At 39.4% G+C, this 14,464-nt stretch overlaps 1 protein-coding gene across 4 annotated transcripts in view; it reads right to left on the bottom strand.

The window, feature by feature from the left end:
- MGAT5 (alpha-1,6-mannosylglycoprotein 6-beta-N-acetylglucosaminyltransferase) overlaps positions 1–14,464 on the bottom strand; it is a 251,743-nt gene that overhangs the window by 176,396 nt on the left and 60,883 nt on the right. For all 4 annotated transcript variants that reach the window (XM_043505031.1, XM_043505030.1, XM_043505033.1 and 1 more), the window contains one exon: positions 6,254–6,650. In XM_043505031.1, coding sequence (XP_043360966.1) covers positions 6,254–6,494 — 241 coding nt within the window. In that variant the 5' untranslated portion in view covers positions 6,495–6,650. The remainder of the gene's footprint in view (positions 1–6,253; positions 6,651–14,464) is intronic.

Genomic DNA, 14,464 nt, shown 5'->3' with positions numbered 1-14,464 from the left:
AAAAGGAGAGTAAGGAACCTGCACAAAAGCACAATGCCGAAGGAGTAAAACCAGAAATAAGGTAGTTGAACTAAAGATTAAAAAACAATAACGTTGCCTACAGTGCGGCAGTGTACAAAATACAGTGAGATGAGTAACACAAAAAAAGGGCCTTCTACAGTGCTGCCAACTGCACTAATTGAAGCAGATTGCTGAGCAGGGAAACAGGCAAGCACCTGAAAATTATCACTTGAGTGCAAATTAAAAAGTAGGAGGGGAAGCTAAGAATATGTGCCTATTTGATGTGATGAAAACAAGGAATTTGCTCACCCACCATTTATACTATTCTAATGTTTAAAAAGAAAAGTACACAACAGACCAAAGTTAAAAGAGGCCCATGTCTAGAAATCGGGTATAATATAGAGGAAATATATAAATCTGTTAAAAAAATGTTGCTGTGTGAAAATTAAAATGGACTGATTATTTTCACAAGTAGACAAAACAAATGCAGGATTAAGAAAACAGTTAAAAATACTCAAAACTAAGAAAACTAGAAATAATCTTTCAGAGCAGACATCAGGAGCATTGTGATTGTTCAATGGCTATTAAAGGCTGAGGCTTGAGAAACATGGTAACAGTTTTGGGAGGCTTTCATCGAATAGTGGATCAACATCTTCTGACTACTGTGATAAATACTGACCATTAACAAAGGATTTGGCCTTCAAATCAAATAGTTATGTATATTAAAAGTTTGAGACCCAATTCAATGCACTGCCCAATGAACACCCAACTCAAGTATGGCATTATTCTTATGGACATTATTCTTTAAACAGAGCACCAGTCATGCTGTCACTGAAAATACTTTATTGCAAACATCTTAATCCTTCATCCAAAATCCCTAATTTGCACATAAGATGTGTGAGCTGCAAAGTATAATTTTTTTTAAAAATGTATTGTTACTTTGCACTTACATAGCACCTGTTTAGCTAAGGATCTCACTCTCTTTTCTTAAATGAAAACAATAAGTTTGTTTTCTGTGAAGTTAGTTAGGATTAGAGACAGATCATGTGTCACATCACTGAGTTGTAGCTGTTTCTGCTACAGTACCTGACCTCTGTGATAGTGTATCTTATAACTCCACATCTGTATGTACAACAGGAAATGAATCATAGGCAAGTGAAACTGCAGGGGAATTTAGCTAATGACATCCCATGTATTTGAATTTTGGCTAGAGCACATTAACTCAACCCTAATTTTACAAAAGATGCTATGAAACCTCTGATGACAGGTGACCTTTTATGTTTTGCAGATCAGCTGAGGCTACAGCACCCTTACTTAATGATGGGACATTGGCTATGAACTGATTCAAAGGGAAGAGCACCGTCTAATGAATAAACATCACCATTCTTTGCAGATACATGGGCTTTCTTTGTGGGCGGTCTTCCATACAACCTAACTCAACTCTGCTTAGCTGGTGATATTTAATTGGATCACAGTACAAGTTGTTATGTCTGAAGGCTGTCAGACACAAATAAAAAAAATCACAGAATAAGGGCTAGTTGTTATCTAAGCCACATAGCAATATAACAGTCAGCTGCCTAGGGGATGGTGACCTCAACCTCACAAGAAAACGCATTCACAGAAACACCAGAATCTTCTCAGAAGAAACAAAGCAGTAATAGAAACTGCATGCCCTCCCAGCATCTCTGGCATCTGCTGTAAAGAGGTGCTTTCATTCCACACACTGAAGTGAAAGAGGATACCAAAAAAAAAAATGAACAGCTCCTAACTCATGAGCGTGCAGCCCTAACCTAGGGCATCGTAACTTCCTTGTACAGGTCTAGAAAAAATACCAGTAAGATTTCTGTTTGATAAAATGTTAAAGGGGAAATCATCTCAATGACTAATTAGCAATTAAACTGAGATAGCCTAAAAGGAAGACTACTCTCCATCACAATAAGTGGCAAAGAAAGCAAGCTGAAAATACCTATGCCAGGAACACACAGTTACATCAGATTTAAAGGGACAGCATCAACCTGAAGTCTAGCATTCTCCCCCCCCCCCTTTTTTTTTTTAAAGCAAGAGTTTGATAATATGCCCATGTGGAGCCCTTGCCAATATCTGAGTTTTTACAGATTTTTCCCTATTTAAAAAAAATAATCTTTATTTCTCCTCTGTTTCTTTTTAAAGACCCACACAAACATGGGACAAAGGAAACAGTGAAACTTACCATATATAAGTGCTGTCAATAGTAGGTAAAAGATTCAGAGAAATGCATGATTAAATTTAGGACTAAATACCTGATTTTACTTTTTAAAACTGTTTTAGGAAATGTAATTTTATTAAGATTCAGCAAAAATCAGAACTGAAATGGAAAAGATCAGAAAACACACACAAGAAATTGTCAAGTTTTTGATTATTTTTTTATGCAGCGTCTCTTGAATCACTTCACACATCCAAACTAACAGATCAAGTTTCTCAGTAAATGGCAATGACAGATTTTAAACAGAGATAACAATATATAGATAATCACAGTCACAGTAGAAATAAGTACTGGGAACCTGTAGTAAAAATTGGCAATGGACTAAATCATACTGGGTTCAAGATGGTCTCTGAAGAGCATGATGTAAATGAGTTTGGATTTTGGACAGTGCAAAATTCACAGCAATTTCACACCCATACATTGCCCTTCTCTGAACCATTTCTGATTCTAATCTCTCTTTTGGGATGTGGTGACCAGAACTGCCTGCATTATTCAAGGCCTGGGCATACCATAGGCATTAGAAAAAATAACGCCAGCTACACATACAAAATTATGGAGGTCTAAATTAGCTGTTACCACACAACAAAAAGATCTTGGAGTCACTGTGGATAGTTCTCTGAAAACATCTGCTCAATGTGCAGCAGCAGTCAAAAAAGCTAACAGAACATTAGGAATGATTAGGGAAGGGTTAGATAACATGACAGAAAATATCATAATGCAACTATGTCAGTGGTTCTCAACCAGGGTCTTTCGGGGGGTACACCAACTCATCTAGATATTTGCCTAGTTTTACAAAAGGCTACATAAAAAGCACTAGCGAAGTTCGTACAAATGGCATGGAGAAAGTGAACAAGTGTTATTTACCCCTTCACATAACAGCTGATGAAATTAACAGGCAGCAAGTTTGAAACAAACAAAAAGGAAGTTTTTACTACTTCACACAACCTGTGGAACCTTTGAATATTGTGGGGCTAAAAGTATAACTGGATTAAAAAAAGAATTAGATAAATTCATGGAGGATAAGTAAGTATAATCAATAGCTATTAGCCAAGATGGTCGGGGTGGAACTCCATGTTCCGAGTGTCCCTAAACCTCCAGCTGCCTGATGGATGATAAGGGATGGATAGCTTGAACTTACCCTGTTTTGTTCATTCCCTCTGAAGCATCGGGTACCAGCCACTGTTAGAGACAGGATATGGAGATAGGTGGACCACTGGTGTGATCCCAGTATGGCAGTTCTTATGTCCTTAAATAGTGTCATTATGATACTTTCCATTTTATTAGCTCTCCTTCCTAATGGTTCCTAACACTGTTAGTTTTTTTTCTTTGACTACCAGTGCACACTGAGCAGATGTTTTCAGTGAACTATCCAGGACGACTCCAAGATCTCTTTCTTGAGTAGTAACAGCTGATTTAGACCCCATCACTTTGTAAGTTTAGGTCGGATTATTTTTCTACTGTGTATTACTTTGCATTGATCAGCACTGAATTTCATCTGCCATTTTGTTGTAGAAATGGCAAGAGGCGTCCTCCTCTCCCTGCTGTGGGGAGTGGGTGAAGGCATAGGCGCCGACTCCGTGGGTGCACTGGGGCTGGAGCACCCATGGGGAAAAATTAGGAGGTGCTCTGCACCCACCAGCAGCCAAGCTCCCCCCCTCGCCTCCTTCTCCCCCGTCCTCCAGCACACTGCATCCCCGCTCCTCTCCATCCCTCCCAGCGCTTTCTGCCTTCCAGCAGCTGTTTGGCAGCACTTAGGACTTTCCGGGAAGGGGGGGGAGGAGCGGGGATGCGGCACGCTCAAGGCAGGAGGCGGAGAAGAGGCAGGGCGGGGGGAGACTTGGGGAAAGGGGGTGGAATGGGGGCAGGGCTGGGAACATTAGGGAAGGGGTGGGGCCAGGGGGTGCAGGGGTCGAGCACCCACAGGGAAGTCGGCGCCTATGTGTGAAGCACTAGTCTGAGGACAGCCCTACCCGATGCAAAAAATGCAACTGCCAAGGCACCCAACCCTGCTTTCTTAGCCAGTGAGGGTAGTGATCACAGCTCTAATGATGGGCCCCTTCCATCTCCCAGTACAATGTTATGGAAGCAAGCTTCAGAACCATTGTTGGATGAGTGTACCATATGACATCACCATATCAATAGAAGGTTTTTCTTTTCTCCACCGAAGCAAAATAAGTAATTTACTGTCCGGGTACATAACTTTGGGCTTTTCCCATAAATAGAATTACTTCCCTGAATTAAGCTGGGTCTATGTGCAGCGTCATACCAGATATTGGCACATTCACACACTTTCTCCAGCCCAGTATTGCTGAATGTTGGGGCAACATACACGTGATCTAGCTCTGTTGTTTGCATCCTTTCTAGTACAAACGCAGCTGCTGTAACTTCATATTTATCATCACAAAAGTATGATACATTCTGGTGATCATTTTTTATGGTGTTTCTAAGACAACACTTCTTTGCGATTCTTAGGCATGTTTCAAACTCCAGCACCTTCCCGCTGTATCACTGAGACTTTTCCATGTGTGTTCTCAGTTCTGAGTTTTCCGATTCTCCAATTCATTTTTCAACAAAAAAGAATAATGTGAACTGAAACCAGGCCATTTTGAGAAGAATCTCTCTGGCAAGGCTGAAGAACAAACTTTGGTTCTTAGCCAGTGGAAGGGCTGGAACCGCTTTGGTCACTGCCAGCTATTAATAATCTTAGCTTGGAATTTTTCTGTAAGACTAGAAAAAAAACTGAAGCATCACATTCAAACCACAGAGGCAGAGCTGTCCCTGAATATAGAAAGTGCAGACTAAACTAGGAGATCGTAATGTAGTTGGGGATTTGTGAGAGAATGACTTGATTGTAGTCTGAAGATTTGATTGTTCCTATTGATGACTGGTTATATTCTGTCTGTTGGACAGATTGTGACCAGAAAACCCATTAACCTTAATTAGTTCAGAAAATTATTTTAAAACAGAATCAAAGTAGTTCTGAAGTTTCCATAATGAAGGCAAATGTTTACTGCTTAACTTGAATACAAATATTACAGTTACAGAATTAAATGTGCATTTCCCTCCACAACCATCCATTCTTAACAGTAATTGTACAGTTCCACTGAGGAAAGGGAAGGCTGGATTTGGGGGATTTTAAGTATGGATTCAGCACCACAGAACCCTACTCTGCTGGGGCTTTGAGCCCTAGAGGCTTAAGGGACAGGACTGGTAGATCAGTAATTAAGACCATGGAAGAGAATGAACAGTGGACTGAAGAAGCCACAGGGCACTATTTCAACCTACAGCAGAATGGCTCTACTGCTCCTCCACACTTTGTGGGTGGAGAATTTCCTCCCACTCTCCATGGGGAGATTACCAGTATACAGCTTGGTCAATTGGGCTGCATTATGAGGTCACTTTGAGCCATAATTAATGTTGAGAAAACAAATTATCGTATATACTCATTCATAAGCCGAATATTTTTGGTAAAAAAATGATGCATCAAAGAGCGGAGATCAGCTTATAAATGGGTCTACACTAAACTTTGATGATTTTAAACTATGAAATCATTGAATTGAATATCTAATACATTATCGTTTTGTTTACCTGGAGTGTCTGCAGGCACGCAGCCCCTCAGTTCCCTGTGGCAGTGGTTTGCTGTTCCCAGCTAATGGGAGCTGCAGGAAGTGGCTTCCCGCAGCTCCCATTGGCTGGGAACGGTGAACCGCGGCCACAGGGAGCTGAGGGGCTCCATGCCTGTGAACGCTCCAGGTAAACAAAATGTCCCGACCCGCCAGCAGGCCTGGGAGCCAAAGTTTGCCAACCTCTGAAATATACGGAGGCAAAGTTTGCCAACCTCTGAAATATAGGGTCGGCTTATGAATGGGCCACACAGTTTTTACTATTTTTACCTACCCTCGTGGGGGTGGGGGGTTTGGCTTATAAACAAACGGGCTAATGAATGAGTATATACAGCAATTAACCAGCATTTTCTAGGAAGCTTTTAGGTATTCTAGAATATGCACTCACCATATGCTGTCATCGTCCCAACATAAGGCCCATCAACCACATTTCTATTTTCTTCTGCCAATGCTTTGATATATCTTTTGCTGAGATCCAATATTTGCTCACGAAGCACTGAACTACTTTCATGTTGAGCTCGCTGTTGAATAGTAAAATGCAGAAGCATCATTCCCCAAATAAAGCCAAAAGTCACCAGAAAAAACCCAAGTTTCTGAGAAGAGAGTTTCCACGGAGTAAAGAATGCCATGGCTTCCCAACAGCTTCACAATCACTGCACGGGTTCTTAAAGCAAGAAACCAAGGAGCAAATGCATGGTCCAGGTATGTAAAGATCACAATGCAGGAATCAATCTCACTCTGGTGCATTAGTCAGTGTATTTCCTCCTTTCAGTTCCATCCTGCTGCTGCCAAAACAAGAGAAAAAAGCACATGGTCACCATAAAGTACTAGAATATCTCCAAACTGTATTTTGTTTGTATTTTAACTTTTGCAAAATATGAGTAGAAAACATGTTTTCTTTATACATTTTTAATTTGTTATACTTTACAATATGAATCAGAGCAGGAACAAGCTGGGAAAAGATTTGGAAAGAGAACAAGTATAAAAAAATTAGATGTATGTTAACCAGCACAGAACACCTTTGAAAATTTGGACCAAATTCAATTCTTTAAAAAGTTTCCAATCTGAATTTCAAGGAAAAGATATTTCAGTGTAATGGGTGAATGAAGATCTTATCTTTCCAATATAGTGGATTTAAAACAATCCTACCATAATTCTTTTCTCAGAGAACAAGTAATTTTAGCTGGCAGTGACAGTGCTATTCGTTTCTGGCAAAAGCTAGGGCATATGGCTAGATAGGTGATCAGGAAAGTGGATTCTCTCAAGGGAAAAGGGAAAAAAGTGTTCTGCAGTATTTAAGCAAAGGCAAGCTCTCCTGGCTTACATTACAAGTATTCAGAGGACTGGAAGAATCTCTTATTGTTCTTGTGTGGCCTCCGTGCGATGTGTCACAGAGGAATAGCTTCAAAGTTATTTCATAATAATTAAGAGTTTAATGAGCACATTTCTGTGCCACACTTATGAATATAAATATATTTCTGAACTGTCACACTACACCTTTTCTGTTTTAAAATGCTCTCACTGTTCTAATTTCAGCATATGCAATTTCAGCAAAAGAGTTAGTATCTGACTATCTAAAAATCAAGTAGTGGCTCCATCTTTGCATAACACACACAATAAAACCTAGCAAATGCCCAATTTTTTGAACGTATATGTTAATATTAAACAGAACAAGGAAAGCTTACTTAGGAAGTTTCAAGTCAGGTTTTTTAGCATAAAACACTGTAAAAAGGAGAAATACTAAAAGGAAATTAAGTGTAACCTATCATTTAAAAACACTGATTTAGTAGAGCATTATCCTTTTAAATTTATAATGTTCCCAGACAGGAGTATAGAACACACAATGGGTTCTCTTTCTATTTTGTACTTGCACAGGTAATGTAGATGCTGCCTGTTTTAATACAGTAACTACATATATGCCTGATAGCACTGCTGAACATACTTATGGGCACATCAAAAATTCTATCAGAAGCCTTGTTTTGGGTAGAATTAACCACTCCTTAGAGGAAAATGGCCATGCTGGGCCAGAATATAGTGCAAAAAAGTCTTGTGCACTTTCATTACTGCAATACAATTAGTCCAAAGATCATTATGTACCAAAGTGAGTTTTTTTGTGTCTATATTTTGCTTTAATTCCTGTATTGCTGAAAAGTTCCATTTATAGTTTTGCTTTGTACCCATGCTAGCTTTAAAAAGGGCGGGTGTGAGAAAAAATGGAAACTGTTTGTACTTGTTTTCACTATAGATATTGTAACATACCCTTGGTTAGGTATGCTTCAGAAACCCATCCAGAAGGAAGTAAAATTGCTTTACGAGTGCTCTCTCCACAAGCCTAGGTAAGCTAACACATTTCCTGGTGATCGCACTGGGGAAGTTCAATTTTCTGTTTAATTCTATTCCGGGAACTCTTTTTCCAATCACCTATATTAGAAAATGTATGGATTTAAAGTTTTACCATTCTCTTGTAATATCCAAGTGTGAAAATGCTGGAAATTCAATAAGTAAAAACAACTCTGTGACTTGAAATCAAAGACATCGAAGACACTAACTCCCCCAATGAACTGAAATTTCATATAAAAGTTGTCAGCCCTATACCAATACGATCTTTAACCATTACAATTATATTATTTCTTTCCATAATTACACTGTGCTTCAAGATGAAACAAGAGTAACCAAAATGCATGGCATAAATGACGTTGTGACATTGCGCTCCATATGATTTTATGAAAATATGCTAATGAGTGAGAATATAATATAACCGGAATATGCTTCATGCAAAAGGTCTCTTGTAAGGTTTCATTACACAGTTTATAATCTACTGAGTGTGGTCATCCTATTTGTATAAAGGTATCATTCTTGTATCTGAAACTAGAAATATAAAATATAACTGAGGTCCTATTGTAATTGTGCAAAGTGTGGGCTATTAATGGTGGTTTGGAATCTTGATGGCTGCCATCAACTAGGACAATTTGTTGTAAATGGCTGTTTACTTGTAAGCCTTCCTGTGAGTCAGGCCAGGAAGAATAAAGGCTTGGGATCTCAAAGGACATGTGATCATGTCACCTGGTACTGGAATCCACCTTAAATCTGGTGCTTTTCCATTTAGAAGGAGGGATGGGGACCCAGAGAGACAAAAGATTCCCACCTTGTGCCAAACCTGTATAAGGGGGTGGAACAGAACAAAGAGGGCTGCAGTCATGAGAAATCCCCAAGCTACCACCTGAGCTGGAACAAGGACTGTACTAGGGGAAAGGATTGGGCCCAGACTAAAGGGAGGCTAGTCTGTGAAAGGAGCTTATTGGAAAATCTGAGGGTTAGATTTATCTGTATTCAGTTTCTTAAAGGTATTAGGCTTAAACTTAGGTGTTTTGTTTTATTTTGCTTGGTAACTTACTTTGTTCTAAGAAAAGGAGTACATGTGGCACCGTAGAGACTAACAAATTTATTTGAGCATAAACTGTCGTGAGCTACAGCTCACTTCATCCGATGAAGTGAGCTGTAGCTCATGACAGTTTATGCTCAAATAAATTTGTTAGTCTCTACGGTGCCACATGTACTCCTTTTCTTTTTGCGGATACAGACTAACACGGCTGCTACTCTGAAACCTTACTTTGTTCTGTCTGTTATTACTTGGAACCACTTAAAACCTACTTTTTATACTTAATAAAAATCACCTTTGCTTATTAATTAACCCAGAGTAAGCAATTAATACCTGGGGGAGCAAACAGTTGTTCATATCTCTCTATCAGTGTTATAGAGGGTGAACAATTTATGAGTTTACTCTGTACAAGCTTTATACAGAGTAAAATGGATTTATTTGGGGTTTGGATCCCACTGGGAGTTGGAGACAGGAACACTTGCTAAGCTGTTTTCAGTTAAGTCTGCAGCTTTGGGGGCATAGTTCAGACCCTGAGTCTGTGTTGCAGCAGTTTACCATATCTGGCTCAACAAGGCAGGGTTCTGAAGTCCCAAGCTAGCAGGGAAGACGGGTTCAGAGGTAGTCTCAGCACATCAGGTGACAGTCCGAAGGCGGTCTCTGTGACCAAACCCATCAAATAGGTGCTATAAGGTTTTTATTGATGTTTGTTTAGGGTAGAGGTTCGCAAACTATTCGGTGCAGCCCCGTGCAGGGGGCAATAAGGTTATCAGGCGGCACGGAGACCTGATGGGGCCATGCTGAAAGGCTGGAGTCAGGAGAGGGCTCTGCCCATCAGGGGAAAAGGACAGGGCTCTGTGCAGGTGGTCTCAGCTGCCAGGATCAGGCTCCCTGCATGCCTCATTCCCCCACTGTTGCAGCTGCCATCAACCAATAGTTATGTTCCTCTGATGGGAATGTTGGCAAAGACTCTGAGCAAGGAACAGAAGGCTACACACCAAGAAAACTGACCTCCTCCCCGCACCAGCCAGGGCCCCTTCCTGACCCTGACCCGTCAGTGCAGCTCCAGGGCACACAGCCCCATCCACTTGCCCTGCCAGACAGAGACTGCGCAGGGAAAGCAGATGTGGCCAAGCTCAAGCTCTGGCTGGATAAAATTAATAGTAATCAAAAAAAAAAATCAACGTAAAAATTGCCATTTTCACAGAAAATGTTAACACTGTCAATTTTTGAAGGCATTAGAATTTTTCTTGGACTTAAAACAAATGCATGTAATGGACTGTCTCTTGCAGATTTGTGTATTGAATACGATAGGAAGAAAACAAATGTAATGGAATCCAGTAAAGATCATGAGCTGAACTGAAGTGTGCATAACAAATACTAGTTAAAATTTTCGGGAAAAAGATTACATGGCTCTGATTGGGGGAGGAAAAAAGACTACCCTATTCTCCCATCATCTTCCACACACCCAACCTCCTTCACATGACTAGGAATAAGATGAATGTTCCAGTTTCCACGGTCTAAGTAAAAGTAGCCACCCTAGACAACTACTCAATCATTTAGTCTACTAATTCTTAGTTCAGAAATTCTAATGTCTCGGAGCTTGATGAATACCCAGAATCCTATAGCCAGGTGATCTTTAGTTTCATAGTACTATTGGTGTATATGAGGATTTAAATACATGTATGAAGACAAGTTCTCTGCTCCAAAGAGCTTGAAATTTAATTTAGGGCCCTGATTCTGCAAACACTATGCAAAGACTTCAATAGGACTTCTCAGTGTGTGAAGCTCAGCATGTACACAAGTCTTGCCAGGATAGGGGCCTAAACTGTCAACACACAGACCAGCAGGGCACTTTGGAGTTCAGAAACCAGGTATACAGCATAAAACAGATTTTTGTAGTATTGTTCTGGTGAAGAGCTGTGAAAGTAATGAAAACTGAACTCAAACACAGTTAAAACACACCAACACACAATTTCTTATCTTAAACTACTTTGAATGGTTGCCTATGTACTTTGAGGTGTCTGGTGACCTTAGAGAACCCCTCTTCATGCACAGTAACATGAGCTAAACAATCACCAGGTTTAAATAGGTTGGGACTGGTAGCACAATATTTTTAGTGAGGCCTCAAATCAGGAATTCTCACCTCCACAGTTTAACAGAACCTGAATTAGTTGATTAGCATGCTTCAAAGTCTATTTTCCCCAAAACTCATCATGTCTTGAGTCTTGTTTGAGTGGGATGAGAGGGACTTTAGATGGTAGACATTGTTCCACATTTGTATTTTGTACATGTCTCTAGAGTAAGTGATAAGCAAAACAAAAGTAAAAAAAATCTGGTCTCTGATTTGGCTCACAGATGTGGGGATCCAATTACTTTAGATGGGACTGCACCACAACCTAAAATAGCAAATACTGCATTGAGTACTGTACAGAACAAGTTTTGATGTAAAAGCACTTGAGAATTGTATCTGAGCAGAATTATCTTTAGATAAGGTTCTGAAAATAGCTGATGGGCCAAACAAAGCAGAGCAAATGAAAAACTATGTGAATACTCTGCTGGAAATAGCCAGGAAATATGTGTTACTTATGTGTTCTAATGAAAAAAGAAAAGGAGTACTTGTGGCACCTTAGAGACTAACAAATTTATTAGAGCATAAGCTTTCGTGAGCTACAGCTCACTTCATCGGATGCATCTAAAGTCCCTCTCATCCCACTCAAACAAGACTCAAGACATGATGAGTTTTGGGGAAAATAGACTTTGAAGCATGCTAATCAACTAATTCAGGTTCTGTTAAACTGTGGAGGTGAGAATTCCTGATTTGAGGCCTCACTAAAAATATTGTGCTACCAGTCCCAACCTATTTAAACCTGGTGATTGTTTAGCTCATGTTACTGTGCATGAAGAGGGGTTCTCTAAGGTCACCAGACACCTCAAAGTACATAGGCAATCATTCAAAGTAGTTTAAGATAAGAAATTGTGTGTTGGTGTGTTTTAACTGTGTTTGAGTAGCTCACGAAAGCTTATGCTCTAATAAATTTGTTAGTCTCTAAGGTGCCACAAGTACTCCTTTTCTTTTTGCGAATACAGACTAACACGGCTACTACTCTGAAACCAATGAAAAAAGAAGCTCTTTATTTAAGAGCAATTTGAAATGCATCTCTTTAAGCAAAAATGGTAAGATACATCACCCCAACTAAAATCGACACTCAGGTTATACAAGTTTTTCATGTTTCTGAAGTTATTTTCATAAAAATAAGTTAATGATAATTGCAACACCACATACAATTTGGGTCAGAATCATCTTCAGTAATTAAGAAAATAGTAAGCCCTTTTTCTACCGAATTCATCACTCTGATAAGAGACTGCCAGTTTCTGATATTTCATGCCGGTAGGGGAAAAAAAATTTAACACTTCTTAAAAAAACAACAAAAAACCCCAACCCCCAACTCCCCCCCCCAAAAAAGTTTTTCAGCAGTTTCATGAAACAAGCAATGCCTCCTCCCCCCAAATGTTTTCAATGAAACACACAGTCCAGTTATAAAAGACATAGTGGTCCCCTACTCGCTACACTGAAGTATTTGGTAAAAAGAACCCCACCACTTTATTTAGACTAAGGGTAAGTCTACACCATGAGTGCTATGCAGCAAAGCTGCAGCTACGCCATGTTTTCCCTGTAGAGTGGATGCTTCTTACATCAGCGAAAGGGGTTTTTCCATTGACATAGGTAATCCACCTACCGAAGAAGCAGTAGCTAGGTTGATGGAATAATTCTTCCGTCGGCCTAGCCATGTCTACACTGGGGTTTAGGTTGACTTACTACATTGCTAGGTGGTGTAAATTTTTCATACTCCAAGCAACATAGCTACAATAATCTATATTTTAAGAGTAGACCAGGGATAAATTATTCACAGCAAAGACTCTTTCTTCTATAAAGTGCCCTACAAACATATGGTGCTATTTCTATGTTAAATAATAAATGACATGCCTTACTCAGCATTCTAAACCATCTAATTGACACTGTAGTGTACAAAGCTACAAAGAGTATATCTACACAGCAAAAGCTGAGCACTAGTGTAGTTGCCTGAGCTAGCGCGGGTAACAACAGCAGTTAAGACAGTGCAGCACAGGTAGTGTAAGCGTGGCACAGTCCCCATGTAGGGGTAAGGCATTGTGCTATCATGTCTGCTATTGTTACCCATGCTAGCTGGATTCAAGCTAGCTAGCATAGGCTAGCCCATGAGTTTTTGCTGTGTAGATATACCCTCAAGTAGCAGTGAGATCTGTAGACCCAGACTGATTCAGTTTTTATATTGAAAAATGCATATTAATTTAAATTCCTTGCTATCAAATATCCAAGGTTAAAAAAAATCCTTTCAAGCACTCTGATGCAGAGAGGTGGAAAAACTCTTTGCACTTCCACCCACATGTTGTAATAAATAATTCTGTATTAAAACAAAGGCTGACCTGATATTTATTCACTTCAGGTTTTCATGCCTCCCTATTTACATTAATCCTTGTTTCTTTTGAAATAAAGATTATATATCCCACAGTCTGAAGTATGTGTTCATTCAGATTTTTTAAATACTGTAAATTCAGTTCAAACTATTGTGTCATCTTTAACTCACTACTTTGCATACAAGTACAACTGCTTATATGGACATTAGCTTAGACTAGTATGTGTAATTGTACAACACGTGTTGAGATGGTCAAGCAGAATGGGCTGTTTTGATTTGTTAAACAATACTGAGATAAGATATAACAGCCAAAATATGATGTAAACGTTAATTCTTGTTCTGCTGCAAAGCTTTATACAGATTGATTACATGTACCATAGCATGTATCTTATTAAAAACAAACAATTTGTTGCAGAAGAGTTACAGAAGTTTAATGGGTTTTTTTTCCAAACGCGCGCGCGTGTGTGTGTATATATATATATATATATTAGTGACATTTTCTTTCCAGACTGTACTAATAAGTGGTCAGGTGATAACAGAAGTTTGGCACAGCGTCGCTTCGCAGTCTCAGTTCAAGATATGTTTATCAATCAGTGATGGACTTACAATTATGGAGTGCTGGAAAGCAGCATACATAGCACATATAACTCATAACTAATCAAATGTGTACTCTCAAAATGACAGATTTAGGATCTCCATGCAAATATTTTCCAGAATCTAGGATCTTTTTTAAAAATGGAAAACACTGCATTTCTCTCTTTGTATT

This window comes from Dermochelys coriacea, chromosome 11, assembly GCF_009764565.3.
Source record: "Dermochelys coriacea isolate rDerCor1 chromosome 11, rDerCor1.pri.v4, whole genome shotgun sequence".
Taxonomy (NCBI): Eukaryota; Metazoa; Chordata; order Testudines; family Dermochelyidae; genus Dermochelys; species Dermochelys coriacea.
The sequence above is the reverse complement of the archived record's forward strand: the minus strand, read 5'-3'. Positions and strand labels throughout refer to the sequence as shown.